Source organism: Myxocyprinus asiaticus, chromosome 33 (genome assembly GCF_019703515.2).
Source record: "Myxocyprinus asiaticus isolate MX2 ecotype Aquarium Trade chromosome 33, UBuf_Myxa_2, whole genome shotgun sequence".
NCBI classification, from domain to species: domain Eukaryota; kingdom Metazoa; phylum Chordata; class Actinopteri; order Cypriniformes; family Catostomidae; genus Myxocyprinus; species Myxocyprinus asiaticus.
The window spans coordinates 20,423,165-20,448,904 of NC_059376.1; the positions used below are offsets into that span (position 1 = coordinate 20,423,165).

Genomic DNA, 25,740 nt, shown 5'->3' on the forward strand with positions numbered 1-25,740 from the left:
TCGGTGTGCCCCATGCTTCACTCAGAACTGAGCTTTAGTCCGCTACTAACCTGGTCGTAGATTTGTGGAAACATGGATTTAACTTAATCTACTAAAGACAGTAGTTTCAGAGTAAATCAGAATAAACTCAAATGTAACAATTAATTTACCAGGTAATAGTAATACATTCAAAACAATCCAATTAAAATATTAAATCAAACTCAAAGCTATCAGTGAACCAAGCATAATAATATAATTAAAGTTGCATTCCATTCAAATATTTACCAAACATAAGAAATTCAAATTGTAATTACCTGGTAGAGAGAAAAAACTACACACAATGTTTACTGTGTGGATCATCTGGCTACAGAGACCTTGAAACATTTATCAGTAATAAGAAATACCTGGTAGAGAAAAACTACATGCAAACAGCAAAGCATGGGAGATCTGGCTTACAGATTCCCCAAGCTCCTCTGCCATCTTTCTTTAAGTACCAAACGATTCTATTGTTATTTCAGATGTGTGTGTTTGATGTTATTCAGGATTTGGTTTACAATTTAGGGGTTTGAAGGTAGACCTTTGAAACTTGTGATTGAGTGTTTGGTTGATGTTTACAAAGAATGCACCTAATCTGCATACAGCATCTGATCCCTGGGAGGGGCATTCTCTGATAGAATACAGTATTTTACTAAGTTCTTAAATCTTACTTGTGATTTGACTTTGCTGAAAGGGAATGAGACTGTTTTACCAGTTGCACTTTTACCTCTTGAATGATACCAAACATGTATGATCAAAAACCTTTTTACATTACAGTACATGATAAGTCATAACTTGGCGTCCTTAAAGTGACCTGAGGTGAGAGAGAGAGAGAGAGCAGAAGTGAGTGTGATTTGTGTTTTATGGTCCCTAATCAGTGGGGTATGTTGTCTCAGGAGGAGATGTCTTCTCAGGGGGTGCCACTTCGGTGCAGCTGTCCCTTTTGTGTGTGAGTTCTATGATGATGTTATCTCACAAGTTCATAACTTTCCCAGAAGCAAGTGATGCAGAAAATTCTGTGCTAGTCTTACACCTGTCAGTCAGTTATTCCATCAATGTGTGCTACCCCAGTGGCTTTCGCTTTTGCGCACTGTCTCTGTGTTCATGACCGCATCTCCTGCTGACCGCGTTTGGATGCGTTCTACAATATGGAACAGCCTTCCTGTGCTGTACTGTAAAAATCTCACTTGTAGTAAGTCATCTGGGATCACTGGGAACTTACTACAACCTTTGGGCTGTGAAAAAAAGCATTTTGGTGAATTTTGGGGAATATTCTTCTAAAATAACAGAATACTGTAAACATATAATAGGAGTTACTGTAAAAATCTCATCTGTAGTAAGTCAGTCTATCCACTGGGAATTTACTACAGCCATTGGAGTGTGTAAAAAGCATTTTGGTGAATTTGTGAATGTTTGTCTAAAATAGTTGAATTCTGTTTTCATATAAATGGACTTACTATAAAAATCTTATTAAGTCAATTTTATTAATAAAAACTATTAATAGGTCCATTTCTAAAAATTAAATCAGGGCCTATATACACCTACCAAAGCACGATGCTTCAATCCCATGAGATAAATTTGAGGGAAGTTTGAGTAGATGTGGCTGTATTTCGAAGAACTACCGCAAATAATCTTAAAAGCACCATTTAACCTACATTGAAATTGTCTTTTACCACACATGAGTTCTTGTTTAGAACGAGATTTAAATTATAATGTACAGTAATTGTCCACTACTTTTTGTAGACTGAATAAAATGTCCAAACAAAACACTTCAAGTTTATTCAACAATCCAGGCTGTTGTGGTTTATTTCATACAATATAACACATATATATTTTATAATGTGTATTGAAAATTTTTGTCTTTGAATTTGAATTCATAAAATAATTTTTAGCCTCATAAATGTAGGCTAGTTAATAAATATATATATATATATATATATATATATATATATATATATATATATATACACATACATACATACATACATACATACATATCCATATACATACACACACACATATATATATATATATATATATATATATATATATATATATATATATATATATACACATACAGTTGTACTCAAAAGTTTGCATACCCTTGGAGAATTGGTAGTATATGTACCATTTTTACAGAATATGTACATTATAACAGAATGGCACAATCATAAAACAAAACATGGCAACAAAGAAAAAAATTAAATGACCCCTGTTCAAAAGTCTGCGTACCCTTAGTTCTTAATACTATGTATTGCCCCCTTTAGCATCAATGTCAGCGTGCAGTGTTTTGTAATAGTTGTCTGTGAGGCCCCAAATTCTTGCAGGTGGTATAGCTGCCCATTCGTCTTGGCAAAATGCCTCCAGGTCATGCAAAGTCTTTGGTCATCTTGCATGAACCGCACGTTTGAGATCTCCCCAGAGTGGCTCGATGATATTAAGGTCAGGAGACTGTGATGGCCACTCTAGAACCTTCACCTTTTTCTGCTGTAACTACTGGAGGGTTAACTTGGCCTTGTGCTTTGGGTCATTGTTGTGCTGGAAAGTCCAAGAGTGTCCCATGCGCAGCTTTCGTGCAGAACAGTGGTCTTCACTATTTTTTTCATGAGAGCCACACTGATAGGACAAAGTCAATAGGAGAGCCACTTTTACCGCAAAGTATCAAAAGTTACATCCAGTCATAAATAGCATGTCTGCTTATCAATCTGTCATCCCTGAACATACAATATGCAATGCAATAAATACAAAAGGGGGGGAAAATCATTCTTTATCATTTACCAGTCAAATTTGTAACTGAGACAAGGATTTCCCTTAATGACTGAAAAACAGGATTAACTTAATGCTGGGATGAGCGGAAGCACGCATGTATTTCCTTGACTTTTTTCATGTTGTATTTGTAGCTTGTTGTTGCAATCCTTGTGTGGCATGCAAGATGTTCATTGGTGAGGTGGTTTCTCTGTTTCCTCTTTATAGTGTTCATGGTTGAAAATGTTGACTCGCATGTGTATGTGCTCACAAGAAGGACATCACTTTTTGCACAAGTGGCTTCAAAGTGGCTTCTTCAGGCACCAAACTCCAGAAGTGACCAACACGTGCTCTGAGTTCAACTTGGAGAATGTCTTTTGTCTGCAGTTCTACCATTTCACTTTCTACAGCAGCATGCTGAGTAGGGCAGAGCAGAGTGATAGTTGGAGTGAGAGATGACACATCCACATGGAAGGGGTTTTCAGTAAAGTTGAAAATCTCCTTGTGCTCATTCACATCCTTAAATCTGGATTCAATTTCCCCCTCAGCTCTTCCAAAACATTCACAAATCCTCTGTGGCTGAAGTGCTGCTGCAGAGATGGGTCATTTGTTTTGACAGCTCTGAGTTTGGGGAAGTGAATGAATTTTCTGTCAGGTATGTACAGGGTAGTTATTTTGTTCTGAAATGCTCTGATTGCATTCAGCATGTTGCTTGGAAGCTTATCTCTTCCTTGAAGCTGCAAGTTGAGAGTGTTCAGGTGACAGGTGATGTCAGTCAGAAAGGCCAGCTGTGTGATCCAGCATGGGTCTTCCAGCTCTGGCTCCTGTTTTCCTTTGCTGTCCAGGAAAGTGCAAATCTGAGGGAGGAGGCTCAGAAACTGTTCAAGCACTTTTCCACGGGACAACCATCTCACTTCACTGTGCATCAGTAAATCACCATGCTCTTGTGTCATAGTCCTCAATGAACTGTCGGAACTGTCTGTGGTTCAGCACTCTGGAGACGATGAAGTTTACCACATGAACAACTGTTTGCATCATGTTTTGGAATGTATTATTTCTCAGTTTTGATACCAGTGACTCCTGATTTATGATGCAGTGGAAACTGATAAAGTTGGGTATTTCTTCTCTTTTTTTCATGAGCCCAACAAGCCCCTTCTCCTTTCCTCACATGCTAGGGGCGCCATCCGTGCACACACTTGCTAGACCTGACCAATTGAGATTTTTTTTTTTCATTAAAAAATGCCAGAAGTGCATTCAGAATGTCCTCACCTCTCATTTGGCCAACAAGTGGAAGCACAGCATTTCTTCTCGGAAAGACTTTTTTCTTTGGGGAACCTCACCCAAACACACAACTGAGCAACATCTGTGACATCGGTGCTTTCATCCACCGTGATGCTGAAACACGGTGCTGCTGACACTTCTGCACAGAGCTGGTCACTCACATCTTTGCCGATGGTTTCAATCCACCTCATTATGGTGGAATTGGATAATTGTAATCCTTTAATTTGCTTTACAATTGCGTCATTGTTGTCAAACTCTGCAAACAATATTTCTGCTGAAGCCAAAAAGCAATCTTTCACAATTTCTGAGTCTGAGAAGGGATTTTTTCCCTGAGCCAAAATCCATGCGATCTCAAAAGATGCCTCAGTTAAACATTCAGCTGTAGAAGTTGTCCTGTGTATGAGCCTTTGTTGTCCAGAAAGAGAGGAAGAAAGCTGCTCTATTTTTCTTTTCCTTATTTCACTTCCAGGTGGATAACTTTTATTGAATTTTGGATGCGTCGTTTGGAAATGCCGCTCCAAATTACTTCGCTTGAAACCAGAGCGGGTTTGTTTGCATAGTAAACACAAAGGGTTCGATCTGTGGAGGCAAATAAAAATTCCTGTGTCCACTTTTCTTGAAATTTTCTATGCTCATCTTGTATGACTCGTACCTTTCTCTTTTTAGAAGGAGTTGACTCTCCACAAACCCCGTCTCCGTCATCTTCCTGTCGATTTGCGGTTGTTGCATGCTCCGAATCTTTAGTTCCCTCGTTTGTCACTGTCACATTGCTTAGTTGCTGTCCACTTGGTGGGCAACTTTGTTTAATAAGAAATCGATCCATTTTCAGTCCGTATATAACACAAGCTAACAAGCATGAAATGATCATTAAAATTTCCAATGTAAATCTTTGGTGAAAAATGGAACTGCTGCACGCTCTCATTGAGCCATTGGGGCAGATTTCTGGCTGCCCCACTTATTTTCACATTAGGTCATATCAACGTATTATTTACTGCCATGCGAGCCACAAATTAAAGCTTGGCGAGCCGCAGGAGGCACGCGAGCCGCGCAATGAGTAACACTGGTGCAGAAGAATGCAAATTGTCTGCCAGTATTTTCTGATAACATGCTGCGTTCATCTTGCCATCAATTTTCACAAGATTCCCCTTGCCTTTAGAGCTCACACACCCCCAAAACATCAGTGAGCCACCACCATGCTTCACAGTGGGGATGTTATTCTTTTCACTATAGGCCATGTTGTATGGTTGTGACCATAAAGCTCTATTTTGATCTCGTCACTCCAAATTACAGTGTGCCAGAAGCTGTGAGGCGTGTCAAGGTGTTGCCGGGCATATTGTTACCGGGCTTTTTTGTACAGTAAAGGCTTCTTTCTGGCAACTAGACCATGCAGCTCATTTTTGTTCAAATATCGTCGTATTGTGCTCCTTGAAACAACCACACCATCTTTTTCCAGAGCAGCCTGTATTTCTCCTGAGGTTACCTGTGGGTTTTTATTTGTTTCCCCAAACAATTCTTCTGGCAGTTGTGGCTGAAATCTTTCTTGGTCTACCTGACCTTGGCTTGGTATCAAAAGATCCCCGAATTTTCCACTTCTTAATAAGTTATTGAACAGTACTGACTGGCATTTTCAAGGCTTTGGAAATCTTTTTATATCCTTTTCCATCTTTATAAAGTTCCATTACCTTGTTACGCAGGTCTTTTGACAGTTCTTTTCTGCTCCCCATGGCTCAGTATCTAGCCTGCCCAGTGCATCCACGTGAGAGCTGACAAACTCAATGACTGTTTATACGCAGACACTAATTGCAATTTAAAAAGCCACTGGTGTGGGAAATTAAACTTTAATTGCCATTTAAACCTGTGTGTGTGTCACCTTGTGTGTCTGTAACAAGGCCAAACATTCAAGGGTATGTTAACTTTTGATCAGGGCCATTTGGGTGAATCATTATGATTTAAAATCATTATGATTTAAAAAGGAGCCAAACAACTATGTGATCATAAATGGCTTCATATGATCACTATCCTTAAATAAAAGACAGTTTTTTTGCATGATCAGTCATATTTTCAAAATCATTGCCAAAATTTCACAATTTCTGCCAGGGTATGCAAACTTTTGAGCACAACTGTATACACACTGGTGGCCAAAAATTTTGAATAATGTACAGATTTTGCTGTTTTGGAAGGAAATTGGTACTTTAATTCACCAAAGTTGCATTCAACTGATCACAAAGTATAGTCAGGACATTACTGATATAAAAAAACAGCACCATCACTATTTGAAAAGTCTTCTTTTTTTTTTTCTCCCCAATTTGGAATGCCCAATTCCCACTGTGCTCTAAGTCCTCATGGTGGCGTAGTGATTCGCCTCAATCTGGGTGGCGGAGGACAAATCGTCTCTGTTACGAACCTAACCTCGGTTCCCTGAGATGAAGTGAAAGAGACATTGCGTAGTTACGCATATGGGCAGTGCCTTCATACACGACCTAGTTGAAACCTCTCTACAATAACGCCAATATTCTAATATTGGCTATGGTGTTTGAGCCCCGCCTGTCTTGGTGCGAAACTGTCCGCTATAAAAACAGGTGCAAGACACCATTTCCTCAGAATTTTTGACTGAGAACAAGGAGCGCATCGCTCGTACCTCAAGAACTCTTGAGTCTTGTAGTGCGGCTAGCATTCGCAATGTCTCTTTCCCTTTGTCTCAGGGAACCGAGGTTACGTACATAACTGAGACGTTCCCTTACGACTCAGTACACTTGACATTGCGTAGTTACGCATATGGGGAACAGAATCCCATCATGCCGCACTACACGACATAACTTCCCAGAGAAGAAACAAGGTGGCGCAGTCTTGTGGGACGGCGACTGACATGAGCATGCCGCAGTGAGTGATCCTCGTGATGGCCAGGAGGAGAGCACTCAAAACGAATATATGAACTAGTCATGTAGTATGAATTAACTCCTTATGAACCCAGTCGGGAAGGGAGTATATTTATAATGAAAGTGCTTGCATCTTTATGGTAAATTATAACGGCCTGATGCAGGCAGTTGTGCAAATTATGTGGAGCCCGTACTTAAAGGGAAGGGCATAAGTATATATATATTTGGCTAATGAATAGCAAGTGCTCTAAACAGAGAGGACTTGTGAAAAAAGAGATGTTACGTCTAGGTTGTAAAACCTTGCAAATGTGTTTTGAGAGGACCATCCTGCTGCAAAACAAGTCTTGTAAGGACACACCATTCGTCCATGCCCATGAGGAGGCCATGCCTCTAGTTGAGTGTGCTTTAACACCAATTGGGCAAGTCTTACCCTGCAACTCATAAGCCAGGGTAATTGCATCGATAATCCAGTGAGAGAGCCTTTGTTTGGAGACAGGCATTCCTTTTGTGCGTCCTCCATAGCATATAAAGAGCTGAATAGACAGTCTGAACAGGCAAGTATGCTCAACATATGCATGTAGTGCCTATACAGGGCATAATAATGCAATAATTGTTCCTCATCCGAATTAAATAGAGGAGGGAAGAAGGCCTGAAGGTGAACCACCTGCGCTTTGATGGCCGTGGTTAGGACCTTGGGCACATAGCCTTTCCTGGGTTTGACAGTGACTCTTGAAAGACTGGGGCCAAACTCCAGACATGAATTGTTGACTGATAGTAAATGCAGGTCACAGACCCGTTTTACTGAGGCCAGAGCCAGCAGTAGTGCGGTCTTAATGGAAAGCATGCACGGTTCTACAGAGTCCAATGGCTCGAAGGGGGGCCCTGCAAGAGCTTTTAGGACTAAAGTTAAGTCCCAAGTTGGGTTTAATCGTCTTGCTCCTTTAAGGAACTTTATGATTAAATCATGCTTGCCTATAGAGGCGCCGGCTTCATGTGCATGATACGTGGATATAGTTGCCACATGCACTTTGAGCATTGACAGGGTAAGTCCTGCATTTAATCGCTCTTGAAGAAATATTAGAATTTCATGTATGGGGCAGTTTACTGGGTCCTTGCCATGTAAGAGACACCAATCAGTGAACACCTTCCATTTTTGTGCGTAGAGGCGTCTCATGGACGGTGCTCTGGCCTGTAAAATGGTGTTCATAACTGAACACGTCAGTTCTGGTGTGTGTAGTGCACAGGGGCCACACATGTAGGTTACACAGTTGGGGCTAGGGATGCCAGATTGTGCCTTGCACCTGAGGGGAGATCCCTCCTCAGCGGTATTTCCCATGGTGAGCAAGCTGTACAGAATCTCCATTTCCAGAAACCATGGCTGGTTGGGCCATTTCGGCGCAACTAATAGAGCCGTTTCCTTGTCCTCTCGGACTTTGTATATGACAGAGTGAATAAGGCATACTGGGGGAAACGTATATTTGCATTTCGCCGGCCATTTGTGTGCCATTGCGTCCGTTCCCAGCGGGGCTTGGGACTTCAAATAACAGAGGGGACAGTGGGCATTCTCCACTGAGGCAAATAGATCGATTTCTGCTTTGCCGAATATTTCCCAAATCTTCAGTACAGTTTGAGGATGAAGTTTCCATTCGCCCGGTATCTCAACAGTGGCGGTGAATGCCTTGGCTGTTTATATATGCTACAACTGTCATGCTGTCTGAGCAAACCAGGACATGACAGCTCGCTATTTCTGACTGAAAGCCTTTAAGGCTAGAATTACAGCCGATAGCTCTAAGCGGTTGATGTGCCACACCCTCCTCGCACCTGTCCAGGTGCTGAAAGTTGGGCGTCCATCGCACACCCCCCCCCCAACCTGTGTTGGAAGCATCCGTGGTCACCACTTTCCACCTGACAACTTTGGACTTCGAGTACCAGAGGGGATACTGGGTATTCTCCACTGAGGCAAATAGATCGATTTCTGCTTTGTCAGCTATTTCCCAAATCCTCAGTACAGTTTGAGGGTTAAGTCTCCTGATTCAGCCTTGGTGGTTTATATATGCCACAACTGTCATGTTGTCTGAGCGAACCAGGACATGACAGTTTTATATTTCTGATTGAAAAGCCTTTAAGGCTATAAATACAACCGATTGCTTTAGGCGCTGCGTGACAACTTGCCCCAGCGCGACACCTCGCTGGTAAAACACAGGAGCTGTCTGTGGTGCTAAAGCAACTATACAGTGGCGGGATATAGTGATGCGCATGCACCCTTGGTGCAAAGCACGTCGTGGCACATGGCGCTTCAGCCAGCACTGAAGAGGTCTCGTGTAAGAGACCTAATGGAATGTCGCCCCCATAAATCCCAATGCTTTCTGAAACCATTTCAGTGGAAGTGTTCTCCCCAGTTTGAACTGAGATGGACAATGTAGAATGGCTGAAGCAGTAAGTCTCTGTGCTGGCATAACAAAGCCTCTGATTGCACCAGTAACAGCCAATCGTCAAGGTAGTTCAAGATGCGTACACCGCTCGATCTCAGAGGGGCGAGAACCACATCAATGCGCTTTGTGAATGTGCAAGGAGCCACTCCAAAGGGCAGGACTTTGAATTGATACGCTGTTCCCTCGAATGCGAATCTCAAAAACATCCTGTGATGTCGTACAATTTAGACATGAAAGTACGCATCCTTCAGATCTATCGACGCAAACCAATCGTGTGGGGATACATGTGATAAGGTCCGTTTCCGAGTAATCATTTTGAATGGGTGCTTTGAGTGCGCGATTTAAATGTCTCAGATCCAGGATTGGCCGAAGCCCACCGTCTTTCTTTGGAACAAAAAAATAATGCTGTAAAACCCTTTTTGTGCTTGACTCTATCACGTTTTTCACGATGTGACTGTGTATTTCGGCTCTTAACATTGGTGCGTCTTTGGACGAAACCGTGGGAGACAGAATGCCGTTGGCCGGTGTGCAAAATTGGATCGTATAACCATGTGTGGTCGTTTTTGCATCCATTCTTACATACCCATTAGGGCTTGCCACGCATCCACGTAATGGGCCAGAGAACAATTTGGTTTGCTCACTGTATGATATGATGCGACGCTCGTGTGTGCTTTGAAGAGGAAAAAGGGGCTCTTTATTGAGAATATGTGAGCATCTCATGCATTTGCAACAAATGCTGTATTCTTTTTTTGCACTTATTGGATTTTTTATTGCATTTATTTGAGTGCAAGACACAGAAACAACACTTTTTGAACAATATTGTGAACAACAATATTCCTTTCCCAACAAACAATAGTGGGGAGATGGGGAACAGAATTTTGTGTCTCCAATCGAGCCTTTTTTGGAGCAGACCTTGAGAGAACTGCGGGCTCTACTTTCCGCTTCAAAGGGTTGTGCCCTTCAGGAGCGCTTTTGCCGCACGCGCTGATACGCAGGTGCTGGTGAGGCAGCAGGTATGGGGCTTTTAGTCGGGCGCTGGCTCGAAACAGAGCGAGAGCGAACCGGCTGTGATATACTCCGTTTTGGCATAAAGTGTCTCATAGCCTGTGACTGCTGCTGAATCGCGATGTAACGCTCAGCAAACTTATTCACAGAGCCACCAAAGAGGCTGGCTGGAGACACTGGAGCATCCAAAAGAGTGGCTTTTTCCTTATCACTCATTTCTGTGAGGGTCAGCCATATACATCGATCCAGAACTGCCAGGTTGACCATGGACTTACCGATGGCCTGCGCAGTGACTTTCGTGGTATGTAGCGCAAAGTCTGTAGCGGTGCGGAGCTCTTTGAATATCTCTGGATCGAAGCCATGCTCGTCCATTTGCCTGAGGAGCCTGGCTTGAAATACCTGGCGCACCGCCATTGTGTGGAGTGCTGAACCAGCTTGTTCTGCTGCTAAGCTTTTCCCGCCAGTGCGGACATTTGTTGACACAGTTTGGAAGGATGTATGCGGCGTGATTTCCACGCCCTGTTACTCGCTGGGCAGAGGTGTGCCGCTTTAATAACCATTTTCTTCCCCGTGATCCACATTAAAGAGGTTCGTTATGAACTTCGGAGAAGAATGGGGCAGATTTGCAGGATGCTGCCGTTTGACGGCGTCCACACTGCTGGAACCATTCATCAAGGCGAGACTGTTCAGGTTCCTCTGGGGGAGACCACTCAAGGTGAAGCTTTTCGACCGCCCTTGTAGGATGCGGAGTATCTCCCTGTCAGTGGCGCGTGCACGTTCCTCACCCTCGCTGGGCGGAGGGGTTGCAGCCTCATCCACTGACCACTCGCCTGGTGCAGCAGGAGACATAATGACATCGTCATTATTATCCCCAGCATCAGAACCGCTGCACGAGACGAGGCCGCCCGCTCTTTCAGAAGGCCGGAGCTCATCTCCCATATAGCGTATCGGAAAACATGCGCATCGGAGAGATTGAGGGGCTCACGGGGCGTGTGCTGCCACAAGGACCACCTCAAAGTCATCCTGCTCGACCTCGCGGCCCTGCCGTGCCTCCTCGTGTGAATCCTCGGGTATCACAGAAGAGGCGGGTGGGAGGGCAACTGAGGCTGAATCATTCCTCAGAACGAGGGTGATTCATGAGTGAAGCGTCTTGAGACTCATGCCCTCACAGTGAGGCTCAGACAGTAAATGCAGCTCTCATGCTGATCTGACGGCGGAATGTGCCTCTCGCACAAGGAACACTTATGGAACGACATCTTTAAAAAGACGCAAACACGTAAGTGACTCTTTTAGATATATAAATATATATTACATTTATATCACACAGTATAAAAAAAAAATTATATATATATTATAAGTTATTATTATTATTATAATTTTTTTTTTTTTTACAATTTCTGCATTGGTTAAAAGCAATTCGGGGGACGGGCTGTGTGTTGCAAACCAGGGTTCTTTTCGTAAACTAAAACTAAGACAAAAATGATTGATTTAAAAACATATTTGGGAACTGAATTAAAATAAATATTGCAAAGTAAATGGAAAAACTAAACAAAACTAACAGTTATTGAAAAACCAACTGAAGTAAAATTATAATCATCAAAAATGAATAATCGTTTTCGTAATCATCGAGCACTCATCAAATGGCAGAATAATCTGGCCTGTGTAATATGAGATCAATGGACCTTAGCTGGACATTTCTATGCACGTTGAGACAATGTATTTTATATATTCACTTAGAATTCAGTTTACAGTTATATTGCACACTGGTCCACAGTCCAGTTTCCACAGTCTAGTGAATTGTGGTTGATCAAAAGAGAAAGAGAGAGGGGAAAAAAAAGGAAGAACTCACAATTCGCAATATCTTTGTTTTAAAGTTAAGACTTGTTCAAGACTTCCATGAATGTAAAAATGTGTTGAATTGAGCTAAAGTTGAGAAAGTTGTTTAATTGCTTCTTAGTGAGTTAAATAAATGTTGCAATATGCTGTAATAATAACTAAAACCATGGCAGAATCCAGTCATTTAAACATTTAAGCATAATTTAATGAAGGAACATAGCATTTTAGATGAACCACCGATTGGTCACTGAGAGCTTAATCTTTCTCTGCTACTTTTCTTTCTTTTTGTGTGTGTGTGTTAATCTTTCACTTGCAAATTATTCATAGTTTTAAGAATTTTGTTATTCTTATTGTACTTCTGTTCATGTTTTGCAAAAAAATAAAATAAAATATTGCCAGGCCAGCCTTTATGCATAATTTCAACTCATCTGTGTGCTACTGGTTTAATCATGTTTTAAAGTCTTGTTCATCTTATTTATGTTTAAAAGAAAATATAATTTGATGAAAGATATATGGAAATGGGAAAAGACAGAATTCTAAGTCAAATCCAAGAGCCCAAAATTTAATGACAGTTCATAAATTATATTGCACCTTGATCTGAGTATTCGCATGATTTCTGGCATCTTTTTGCTTTAATCTACAGTAATTAAAGGGCAGATGGAAAAGGACAGATTAACCCTCTGGGTTCTGGGGTTTGTGCTTTTTTCAGTTGCTTTAAAAAATATTAATGGTAACAGTTGAAAAGTCTGATAACACTGTATTCAGCACAAACTGGGCTACAATAATATGTGAACAACATGTATGTACATTGTTTGTATTTTTAAGAAAATAACATTTATGCGTGGTTTTTGGAAAAAAAAAAACATTTTAAGTCACTGAAATAAGGCCATAGAACACATACTAAACATTTGTTCACAAGACATTTGAGAACTGGATCTTGTAGTTTTTGCTACAAAAATGATGTGAAAACCATCCTGATCACTCATTCATACAAAACAATATAGTCATTTATGAAAGTTATGAAAGACATATAACTTTTAATGTTTTTAAAAGAAGTCTCTTCTGCTCACCAAGGCTGCATTTATTTGATCCAAAATACAGCAAAACATCCTGGTTACTTTCGTAACCTCTGTTCCCTGATGGAGTGAATGAGACGTTGTGTCGATGTAGTGACACTAGTGGTCACTCTTGGGAGCCCCAAACACCTCTGATTTTGAAAAAAGGCCAATGGGAATTGGCGAGTGGAATTTGCATGCCACTCCCCCGGACATACGGGTATAAAAGGAGCTGGTATGCAACCACTCATTCAGGTTTTGTGCTGAGGAGCCGAGCCAAGGTCCCGGACATTTCAGCGGGTAGTTCAGTGTTGTGGCAAGAGGGACACAATGGAACGGAGGTTACGAAAATAACCAGGACGTTCCCTATCTGTCACTAACTCGACGTTGTGTTGATGTAGTGACACTAGGGGTCCCTATACAAAATGCTGCAACTGGCTGAACTGTGTTACGTGGACTGGCGGTGCGAGACGGGCAGACCGCTGTGTGCCTCGTAGCCAGCAAACCAGGCCATCACGTAACCTCCCCCAACATTATTATGAGCGTCGAACGGTCCTTCGGGAACAAGTCAACTGCCCAAAAAATAGGGACAAGCTAGCCAAGCCGTGGCCTCTTTTTTTTTTTTTTTTTTTTTTTTTTTCTCTCCCCAAAAAGAGTGGAATTTGTTAACTGACTGGGGGCCATAAATGTCTACATCGTGGGGGGGTCACTTCCAAGGGGAAGACACCGCGGAGACCACACCCCGCCCGGGGGGGGGGGGTATTTTGAGTGGAAATACGTCACATGGTCTTACAGAATCTTGTCGGAAGTATGTCATGTGGAAAAGTCCCATGGTAGGTCCTACCCGAGGGGGGAGGAGTTTCTACAAACATGGTGCCCAGGAGCAGAGTGGCCTCTGCCCAAGTAAGACGCAGTTTTCCAACAGGGAAACGATTTAGCGGAAGATATCACATGGGGTCACCTACAGGGAACCACCACATGTGGAGCACCTACCTCAGTACAGGGCCTAGTTAGCACACATACTGGGCTGGCAGCGAGTTTCTCCCGCAAACTCATCTTCCACAGGGCTAAGGAGGAAAGTCATCCAGGGATCACAACTTGTGAACACGACTGGGAGTCAAAAACGCATGTCTTCACCTCATGGGAGGGGAGGGGCGCTATGCGCAAGCGGTACACCTGGCCAGCTGTCCCGGAACTTACTTGTTCGGACCTGACAATACACAGTACGAAACCGGCTCAACCTGGAGATTATAGAACCTCACAAATGTGTTGGGTGTTGCCCAGCCCGCTGCTCTGCAGATGTCTGCCAAAGAGGCGCCACTGGTCAGGGCCCAGGAGGCCGCTACACCTAGTAGAGTGGGCCCATAGTCCCATGGGGGGGCGGCACGTCCTGGGTGTGATATGCCATCACGATGGTGTCAACAACCCAGTGGGCGATCCTCTGTTTGGAGGCAGCGCTTCCTTTCCGCTGTCCACCAAAGCAGACAAGAGCTGCTCGGAGCTTCTAAATAGATCCAAATAGATGTGTAAAGCACGCACCAGACACAGCAACGCCAAAGCTGGGTCTGCCTCCTCCTGGGGCAGCACTTGCAGGTTCACCACCTGATCCCTAAATGGGTTGTGGGAACCTTGGGCACATAGTGAGAGTAACCCGGACCGAAGTCCAGGCACGATTCGCTGACAGAGAACGCTTGCAGGTCCCCTACCCTCTTGACGGAAGTGAGCACAGTCAGGAGGGCAGTCTTCAAAGAGAGTGCCTTAAGCTGTACTGACTCCAGGGGCTCAAAGGTAGCACCCCGTAGACGTCGAAGGATTACAAAGAGGTCCCACGAGGGCATGAGGCATGGTCTGGAGGGATTCAACCTCCTAGCACCTCTCAAGAACCTGATGATCAAGTCGTGCTTCCCCAAATACTTACCATCCACTGCCTCATGATGTGCCGAAATGGCAGCTACATACACCTTCAAGGTGGAGGGGGACAGCCACCTATCCAGCCTCTCCTGCAGGAAAGAAAGCACCGGTCCGACTGCGCATCTCTGGGGGTCTTCGCGTCAGGAAAAACAGCACTTAGCGAACAGAGGCCTCGTAGATGGAGCCCTAGCCTGAGTGATCGTGTCTACCACTGCGGGTGGTAGGCCACTTAGGTCTTCCACGTCCCGTCCAAGGGCCAGACGTGGAGATTCCAGAGATCTGGTCACGGGTGCCAGATGGTGCCCCGTCCCTGAGAAAGAAGGTCTTTCCTCAGGGAAATTCACCAGGGACGGGCTGTCGCAAGGATCGTGAGGTCCGAGAACCACGTCTGGGTGGGCCAGTAGGGTGCTACTAGGACGATCTGCTCATTGTCCTCCCTGACCTTGCACAGGGTCTGTGCAAGTAGGCTCACTGGGGGAAACGCATATTTGCATAGTCCAGGGGGCCAGCTGTGTGCCAGCGCATCTATTCCGAGGGGTGCCTCGGTCAGGGCGTACCAAAGTGGGCAGTGGGAGGATTCCCGGGAAGCAAACGGGTCTACCTGTGCTTGACCGAATCGACTCCATCAGCTGGACCACCTGGGGGTGGAGTCTCCACTCTCCCCTGAGCGTAACCTGTCGTGACAGCGCGTCCGCTGTGGTGTTGAGGTCGCCCGGGATTTGAGTGGCTCGTAGCAACTTGAGGCGCTGTTGACTCCAGAGGAGGAGACGACGGGCGAGTTGTAACATGCTATGGGAGCATAGACTGCCTTGGCGGTTGACGTACGCTATCGTTGCCGTGTTGTCTGTCCGGACCAACACGTGTTTGCCCTGGATCAACGGCTGGAACCTCCGCAGGGCGAGCAGTAAGGCAACGACTCGAGGCAGTTGATGTGCCAACGCAGCCGTGGGCCAGTCCAGGAGCCAGTTGCATACGGTGCCCCAGCCTGTCTTGGAGGCTTCTGTTGTAACCATGACGTGCCTGGAGACCTGCTCTAGGGGAACCCCTGCCCATAGAAATGCAAGGTCGGTCCAAGGACTGAAGAGGCAGCAACAGATCGGCGTGATGACCACGCGATGTGTCCCGTGGTGCCATGCCCATCTTGGGACTCAAGTCTGAAGCCAGTGCTGAAGAGGTCTCATATGCATCAACCCGAGCGGTGTGGCAACCACTGAGGATGCCATATGCCCCAGGAGCCTCTGAAAAAGTTTCAGTGGAACCACTGTCTTCTGTCTGAACGTCTTCAGACAGTTCATTAGCGACTGTGCGCACTCATTCGTGAGGCGCGTCGTCATCGAGACTGAGTCCAACTCCAAGCCGAGAAAAGAGATGCTCTGAACTGGGGAGAGCTTGCTCTTTTCCCAGTTCACCCGAAGCCCCAGTCGGCTGAGGTGCATGAGCACCAGATCCCTGTGCGCACACAACACATCCTGAGAGTGAGCTAGGATTAGCCAGTCGTCGAGATAATTGAGGATGCGGACACCAACTTCCCTTAGCGGGGCAAGGGCTGCCTCTGTGACCTTTGTGAAGACGCGAGGGAACAAGGACAGTCCGAAGGGGAGGACCTTGTAATTGTATGCCCGGCCCTCGATAGCAAACTGCAGGAAGGGTCTGTGTCGAGGTAAAACCGAGACATGGAAGTACGCGTCCTGCAGGTCTACCGCCGTGAACCAATCTTGATGCCGGACGCTTGCTAAAATGCGTTTTTGCGTCAGCATTTTGAACGGGAGTCTGTGCAAGGCCCAGTTCAGTACTTGCAGGTCAAAGATTGGCTGCAACCCACCGCCTTTCTTTGGTACAATGAAGTAGGGGCTGTAAAACCCTTTCTTCATCTCGGCTGGAGGGACAGGCTCTATCGCACCCTTCCGTAGAAGGGTAGCGATCTCCGCACGCAAGGGCGAGAATGGCGCTACCTTCACCGAGGTGAAGCGGACGCCACTGAACCTGGGCGGGCACCTGGAGAACTGAATCGTGTAGCCGAGTCAGAACGGTCCTGGTTAGTCATCGCGACAGGCTGGAAAGCACGAGCCATGCGTCCAAACTCCGTGCGAGGGGGACCAAGGGAATAATCATGTCGGACGTATCAGTGGGTGGGGCCTCACGGTGGGGCGGAGCCTGAGACACCACATCGAGGGGGCTCGAACCCGTGCTGAGTCCAGAGACATCGAAGCACTTACCTGGCTCCTGACACCCACAATAAGATTGGTCGAGGAGGAACATCGTCCCCACAGTCCATTGGAACCAACCCGGTGTGGGCATTTTTGTGCCACAGCTGGGTGCGCAGGGGCGGGGCATCTGCCGCTGGAGCGCCAAACCTACCAAAATGGGATGGTAGATGGTGGCCGCGACGACGGCCGTGCACACCTGACATGTGACACAGAAAACAAGGAAACCACTCTTTTGTTGGAAGTTTTGGGTGCCGCAGCCTCTTGGGCATGCGGCGAAAAATGAAACAGTAGATTCTTTTCCCGACCCCCCCCCCCACCGGGGGATTGAGTGGTCTTTCTACCAGCTCCGTAGAAGCGGGTCTCCTTGCCCTTTGGTTGCCCGTCTCAGGGGCACTTTGAAGCCTTCCTAGGGTTCTTGGTGGCCGGCCGTGAGACGGGTGGCATCTGCTTCCTGTGGTGGGCTCCACGCAGGGGCGGGCTGCGGCGGAGCCGGTGCTGTTGCTGCAGGAGGATGCCCTTGGCAACGAGCAGACAGGGTGTGGGGTCTTGAGCATATTTGAATATTTGAGAATATTTATTTTAAATTTGAATTGTTTTATTTAAAAGTAGACATTTTAAGCTTTCTTTAGATATATGTTTCATGTTTGTGTGATAAATATTTGCAGAGTTTCAGTTCATTTTTGTGACGTGTTTCAGAAAGATGCTCGCGGAGACAGAGACGGCTGAAAGCGCACCCTGTTTATTTTCTTTATTTTACAAAAGCACAAGGTTTTATTGTTATTGTGAGTGTACACAATTAAAAGTAGACCCTTTATAGTCTCTAATGATGTCTTACACTTATGCCCAAAAATGAAGGAGTATTTTAAGTCGTTTCCGCTGTTATGAGGAAAAAATCCAGCAGGACGCGCCGGCGCGTCCATCGACCCCAGAGGGTTAAAGACACTTTTTACAATATTATTTATTGCCACCATCATTGGAATGCTGATTTTGGCACACAGAGACAATCACACTTATTACATCGAAATCCTTCAACCCAGCAATAAACAGAAGTTCATAGAGCCTTTAAATTCAATTACGGCCATCAATAATTCAAAGCACTTTATGGTGTCTGCATTTATCGACCACAGATTGGACAAGACCATTCGAGTCATCAGCATAATCAACAGGAACAGTCTTCAGCCACTTTACTGTGTCTACTGCAGCACAGCACTGACCATGACTGTAAAACTATTAACACAGATGTCCAGATACACAGTGACCATTTTGGTTTCCCCTTTCATGTCTCAGATGTGATTTGTGATGGCACACACTTGCAAAATGCAAACGTGTTCTCATCTCAACTGATAAAGATTCACCCAACCTCAAGATGGAATACCTACCAATAAAAAATCGAGTGATAAGAGCGACCTTTAAATATAACTTCACTGTTTGCATCTCCAACCTTTCGGCGACTACAATAATGTACTGAAATTTGCTCAAACGATGGAGATATACAAGCTTCTGGGCATACAGTAATCTATAACACTAGTTGTGGACCCAACCTGGAAAAACTCAAAGCACTATGAGAGAGAGGGAATACTGGAGATTGTTTCATGGCCTATCGACCAATTTCTTAAACCATCCTCAGGCTGGAATAACAAGAAACACAAGGGTGATCTCCGCTATTACAGACAGCTAACAACACTCAATGAGTACATTTACATGCACATGTATCCATCCAAGCATGTTCTCCTGAATGACATTGATGAGATGATCATGACTTACAAGCATGTCAAGTTACCCTCTCTTATGGAGGACCTCCAGTCTGCACACCCCAGTGTAGGTGTATTCCTTATTGAGAACCACATATTCCCCAAAACTCAGTTTGAGGGCAGTGGAAAGTACAAACAGCCAGAATGGAATAATGTTCCTGGCATCAATATCATGGAGCACATTTACAGAGAACCTGATCGAAAGAAAGTTTTCAATCCCACAAAGATGGTAGTTGACCCGAGAAAGGTGGAGCAAACCTCAGTACATTCACCCTTGAAAAGAGTTGGAGGTATTTACTGTGTACCGTTTCATATGTGTAGAATTGTACATGTAAGAGTCCCACTGCAGGGGCATCTCACAAAAAAGGAACTGACTGTGGACACAAGTGTGTGGGACTTTGACCAAGAACTGATACAGAATGTTGACAAAACTTTGAAACTTTCAGGTTTTCTGAGGCTTACCAGTTAACATGTTTGTATTATTAATGTAAATGTGAAAAAAAAGTATAAATCTTGAAAGTTTTTTTTTTCTTAATACAAATGCAAGATGACAGCCTTCTAAGTTTTGTATTGTGGGAGTGCTCATATACAGTATTGTGATAGACCCAGGTAAAGTGAGTTCAAATGAGCCGTTCGGTGCAGTTCAAAAATATACCTTGCTATGAAAAGGCAAGCCATAATCCAAATGTCATAACCTTTCGTAAACCTTATACACACATTCTAACGCATCGTTCCATGTTAAGTTCATTAATAAATTAGCTAAGTACTATAGATTAATAGTTGCTTACTGACCCAAGTCAAAAGTGCTCACCCGCAAGCGATATTCTGTATCTCCTACAATGTCTAAGAGATTTTTTTTACATTTTTTATTTATTTATTTTTATTTTTTTGTGGTCTGTTCTTCTATGGTCCGCCGGGAAAGTTTGATCACTTAGAAGAGTAAAAGCACACATCTTTTCATCAAAATAATTCTATAACATCTGTATACAAAAAAAATAAAGGCTTGAAAAATGGTACAAAAGTGACTCTCACTGCCATCTGCTGGAAAAAAAAAAATGTCAATATGAGGAACACGACAGATGTATCTACCACAAAAGCAGTCTGCTTCCTGAACTGATAACCCAGACACAATATGCACAATGCATATATTTATATTTATAGTGTAATTATAAAAATGAGGATGATGTTAGTGACAAAGATGAACAATACAGTGCAGTGAGTTATAATGACACTACAGCTGAATTACATATTTTAGTTTTTTTTAAATCATTTTGGTTAATATACTATAGGATTAGTTCACCTGAAAATTTCATCATTCACACAGTGGCACCCCTGCCTGAATGCAGAGTACGCACACTGCGCAACCTAACATTACCAGCATTTCAGTATGAATTGTCTGGTACATCATTTCTAAATGAAATGTGATGTATTTTTTTTTATGTTAAAAAAAATACATTGGGAAAAATATCACACACTAAAATAACTAAATTATATTACACATTGAATAAAATACATAATAGGCATCCTTTGATCCCAAGGGATCATGTTTTAGCACCCCTGTTGGACTACTTCAAGCAGCGTCTTCTGTGGATGTACAAACCAATCTGAGAGTGATGGTCCTTTCTGCACTGTGACCAGCAGAAGGCAGAGGTCAGTCTGGTATCACCGGCATGGGTCTTCCTGAGGGCTCTCTTGTCTTCTACTCCCTTTATCAAGGTAGTTTCATATATAGAAAGAACATCCTTCACTCCCTGTTTCCAGGCATACCTATGTGAGGCAAGCAAATGCCAGGTGTTCGCATTAACCAAGTGAGCATTAAGGTCACGTTTGCGTCATGTGTGAGACATGGCCCTGCCAGCGCATACCCCTCTGTTTGAGGAGAGTAAACATGGAGACGGTGCTGGCCCTCTCAAGCACTGTGCTATTGGGGACCTTGTCCTACCATGAGATACAGAGTATGCATCTAAGGCAGCGCATACTGAATGTGTTGAGCTGCTGCTCTCGTTTTGAGTACAGAGTACATGTTTCACTGGCATCCAGAAATATACTCAAAATGCAGGCACTGTAAACCTGTACCTTGGTGTGTACAGTGAGCTTGTTGTTAGCCCATACTTTCTTTGTCAGCATGGAAAATGTTGTAGTGGCTTTTCCAATGTGCTTGTTGATCTCACTATCAAGTGACAGATTGTCTGAGATCATAGAGTCTAGGTACACAAACTCATGGACGGCTTCCAATTCATAGTCAAGTACACTGATTGATAGCTTGCTACCCACATTTTGGCCCATCATCTGGGTCTTTAAGCTGATTGTAAGGCCAAATTCCGTGCAGGCTTCCGCAAAGAGAGTCATGAGAAACTGCAGTTCTTGCTGAGTGTGGGCAATGATTGCTGCATCTGCAGCAAAAAGAAACTCCCTTAGACATTTTGTAAGCACCCTGGTCTTTGCTCAAAGTCTCGACAGTTTGAAGAGGTTGCCGTCTGTTCTTGTGCGGAGAATGATGCCCTCTGTAGCAGTTCCAAAGCATATTTGAGCAGAACTGCAATGAATATACCATACAGTATTGGAGCCATAACACATCTGGGTTCAGATGTGGATCCGTCGTATACAGTAGTCCCCCTAATGCCTTCGTGGAAGGCTGTGGTGATGCTGAGTAGAGTTTGGGGACAGCCAACCTTAGCCAGAATAGCAAACAGACCTTTTCTGCTAACAGTCAAATACCATGGTCAGATCTATGAAGGTGATATACAGTGGTTTATTCTGCTCCCTGCACTTTTCTTGTAGCTGTCTAACAGAGAAAACCATGTTTATGGTGGACCTTTCAGCTCTGAACCCACACTGGGACTCAGGGTATACTCTCTCTGCAAGACTGTGGAGCCTCTTCAGGACGACACATGCAAACAGCTTCCCCATGGTGCTGAGAAGGGAGATGTAGCGGTAGTTGTTACAGTCAATTTTGTCACCATTATTTTAATTTCTGAGGGAATTCCATCATTCCCAGGGGCCTTTCCAGAAGAAAGTGCCTTTAACGCATCACAAAGTTCCTCTAAGGTGTGCTCAGCATCTAATTCAGCCATGGTGGGCAGAGGCTCGATGGCATTCAGAGCTCTCTCAGTAACTATGGTCTCTCTGGCGTACAGCTGCGAGTAATGTTCCACCCAGCATTCCATATGCCTGGTTCTATCCTTCAACACCACAACTGTGGTCGACTTAAGTGGGGCGGTCGTCCTCTGTAAAGGGCCGATGGCCTGTTTGATTCCATCATACATTCCTTGCATGTTACCACTGTCCGCAGCCTGCTGAATCTTGAAGCAGAGTTGGAGCCAGTAATCATTGGCACACCACCAGGCAAGCTGCTGCACTTCACTCTGAACAGACCAGAACATCTGTAGGTTCTCCTCACTGGGTGAGGACCTGTTTACAGTGAGTGCCTGTCTCTTCTTAATTACAGGCATCAATACATTATAGTGGGCTTCAAACCAATCAGCTGACTTAACTGTTGTCTTTCCAGAGGTAAACATTGTGCTGTTGTAGATAATGTCCCGTAGTTGTTCCCACCTCTTGCTGACATCGGTGTCACCAAGGCCTTTTCAAGTGCATGGACAAACTTGCATACTTTTGAAGAGTCATGAGTTTTGCTGGCATCAATGGGTGGTCTCCCTTCCTTTCTGGTGCTAAAAGATCTTTGCAGCTGGATGTTCACCTTGCTACACACAAGCAAGTGATCAGTGTCGCAGTCTGCACTATGGTAGCTGAGTGTCACCCTAACATTACCTAAACTTCTGCGTTGGTGAGGATGAGGTCAAGCTGGTGCCATTGTTTTGATTTTGGATGTTGCCATGAAACACTGTGCTGGGGTCTGACATTGAAAAAGGTATTGGTTATGCAGAGGTCATGATGAGAGCAAAGTTCTAGGAGGCGCTGTCCATTTTCATTCATCTTCCCTATTCCGAACTGTGCCAGATAGGATGGCCAGCTGTGGTGGTCGCTGCCAACTCTGGAGTTATAGTTGCCAAGAACGAATAATGGCTCTTGAGAAGGGACCTTACTGATGGCAGTACTAAGTTCATCATAGAACTTGTCCTTATCTTCCTGGGTAGAAGTTAATGTAGGCACACAGCTGCTAAAGATGTTGACCAGGTCCGCTGTGGTTTGAAGCTGGATTTTCAGCATTCTCTCATGTCCCACATTTGGTGGTATGACTGTGAAAACTCAGTTGTTTCTGATTGCAAAGCCAACACCGTGTTCCCTTTTTTCTTCTGGAGGATTCCCATGCAGAAAAAGGAGTCCTTCTCCTTGAGACATCCAGAGGACGACAGCCTTCATTCCTGGAGGGCCACAATATCCATCTGCAGCCTTCTCAGCTCATTGTTGGTGACTGCTGCCTTCTGAGCATCATTAATGTTCGGTATCGAAATGTTTCACATTTTTAAGCGCATTTATTAAAATTCAACTTTTCGAATTGAATCGTTGAGTGTTTCCATTAAATATCTTGATATATCCATCGCATTATTATGAGGGAGCCCATCTTGTCGTGATGGAGAAGCTGAATGACATCCTTCTGGTAAAGTTTTATTTGCAGGATATGGAGCAATTGTACCTTATCTGTACCTCTCTGTAGTTCTTCAGGGTCTACGGAGAGCCCCCTTTGAGCCCCTGCAGTCAGCTGAGCTTAAGGCACTCTCTTTGAAGACTGCCCTCCTGACTGCGCTCACTTCCATCAAGAGGGTAGGAGACCTGCAAGCGTTCTCTGTCAGCGAAACGTGCCTGGAGTTCGGTCTGGGTTACTCTCACGTGATCCTGAGACCCCGACCGGGCTATGTGTCCAAGGTTCCCACGACCCCTTTTAGGGACCAGGTGGTGAACCTGCAAGCGTTGCCCCAGGAGGAGGCAGACCCAGCCCTGACATTGCTGTGTCCGGTGTGCGCTTTACGCATCTATTTGAATCGCACGCAGAGCTTTAGAGTCTCTGAGCAGCTCTTTGTCTGATTTAGTGGACAGCGGAAAGGAAGCGCTGTCTCCAAGGAGAGGATCGCCCACTGGCTCATTGACACCATAACAATGGCATATCACGCCCAGGACGTGCCGCCCCCAGCAGGGCTACGAGCCCATTCTACCAGGAGTGTAGCGGCCTCCTGGGCCTTGACCAGTGGCACCTCTCTAACAGACATTTGCAGAGCAGCGGGCTGGGCAACACCCAACACATTTGCGAGGTTTTACAATCTCCGGGTGGAACCGGTTTTGTCCCGTGTAGTGGCAGGCACAAGCAGATAAGTCACCTCCCCTGAGCTGAAGACGTGCGCTGTTGACTCCCAGTAGTGTTCACAAACTGTGTTCCCTGGATGATTTCCTCTGAGCCCTGTGGCAGACGAATTCACAGAGAAACTCGCTGCTGGCTCAGTACATGTACTAACTAAGCCCTCTTTTGGGGTAGGTGCTCCGCATGAGTTGGTTCCCCAAAGGTAACACCATGTGACGTATATCTACTGCTAATTCGTTTCCCTGTTGGTAAACTGTGTCTTCCTTGGGCAGAGGCCCCTCTGCCCCAGTCACCATGCTTGTAGAAACTCCTCCCCCGTAGGGTAGGACTTACCATGGGACTTCCCCACATGACATACTTCCGGCAAAGCTCGGCAAGACCATGTGACATATTTCCACTCAAAATAAACCCCCCCCCCCCACCCGGGTGGGGTGTGGTCTCCGCGGTGTCTTCCCCTTGGGAGGGACACCCCCCTGACGTAGACCTGGTGGCCCCAGTCAGTAAATTCCTTTTTTTGGGGGGGAGAGGGGAAAAAAAGAGGATAAGAGGCCACAACTGGGCTAGCCTGTCTCTATCTTTTGGGCAGTCGACTTGTCCCCAAAGGGCCATTCGACACTCATAACAACATTGGGGGAGGTTACGTGTTGGCCTGGTGCGCTGGCTACGAGGCACACAGTGGTCTGCCCGTCACACACCGCCAGTTCACATAACACAGTTCAGCCAGTTGTGGCATTTTGTATAGGGACCCCTAGTGTCACTACATCAACACAATGTCGAGTGAGTGACAGATAGGGAATGTCCTGGTTACTTGCGTAACCCCCGTTCCCTGATGGAGGGAATGAGACATTGTGTCCCTCCTGCCAAAATGCTGAACTACCCGCTGAAATGGCCAGGACCTTGTTTCGGCTCCTCAGCACAAAACCTGAATGAGTGGTTGAATACCAGCTCCTTTTATAGCCGTATGTCCGGGGGAGTGGTATGCAAATACCACTCGCCAATTTTCATTGGCCTTTTATCAAAGACCAGAGGTGTTTCGTGCTCCCAAGAGTGACCCCTAGCGTATTTTGGATGTTGCCATGAAACACTGTGCTGGGGTCTGACATTGAAAAAGGTATTGGTTATGCAGAGGTCATGATGAGAGCAAAGTTCTAGGAGGCGCTGTCCATTTTCATTCATCTTCCCTATTCCGAACTGTGCCAGATAGGATGGCCAGCTGTGGTGGTCGCTGCCAACTCTGGAGTTATAGTTGCCAAGAACGAATAATGGCTCTTGAGAAGGGACCTTACTGATGGCAGTACTAAGTTCATCATAGAACTTGTCCTTATCTTCCTGGGTAGAAGTTAATGTAGGCACACAGCTGCTAAAGATG

The 25,740-nt window shown here is 44.9% G+C and overlaps 1 protein-coding gene across 2 annotated transcripts in view; it reads left to right on the plus strand.

The window, feature by feature from the left end:
• Nucleotides 1-25,740, plus strand: part of LOC127424274 (uncharacterized) — a 41,270-nt gene that overhangs the window by 8,569 nt on the left and 6,961 nt on the right. Inside the window, exon 1 of one of the 2 annotated variants that reach the window (XM_051669296.1) lies at nt 11,543-11,630. The exons of the other annotated variant lie outside the window; for it this stretch is intronic. Coding sequence (XP_051525256.1) covers nt 11,573-11,630 — 58 coding nt within the window. The 5' untranslated portion in view covers nt 11,543-11,572. Of the gene's footprint in view, nt 1-11,542; nt 11,631-25,740 lie in introns of those variants that run through there. 2 annotated transcript variants of the gene reach the window in all.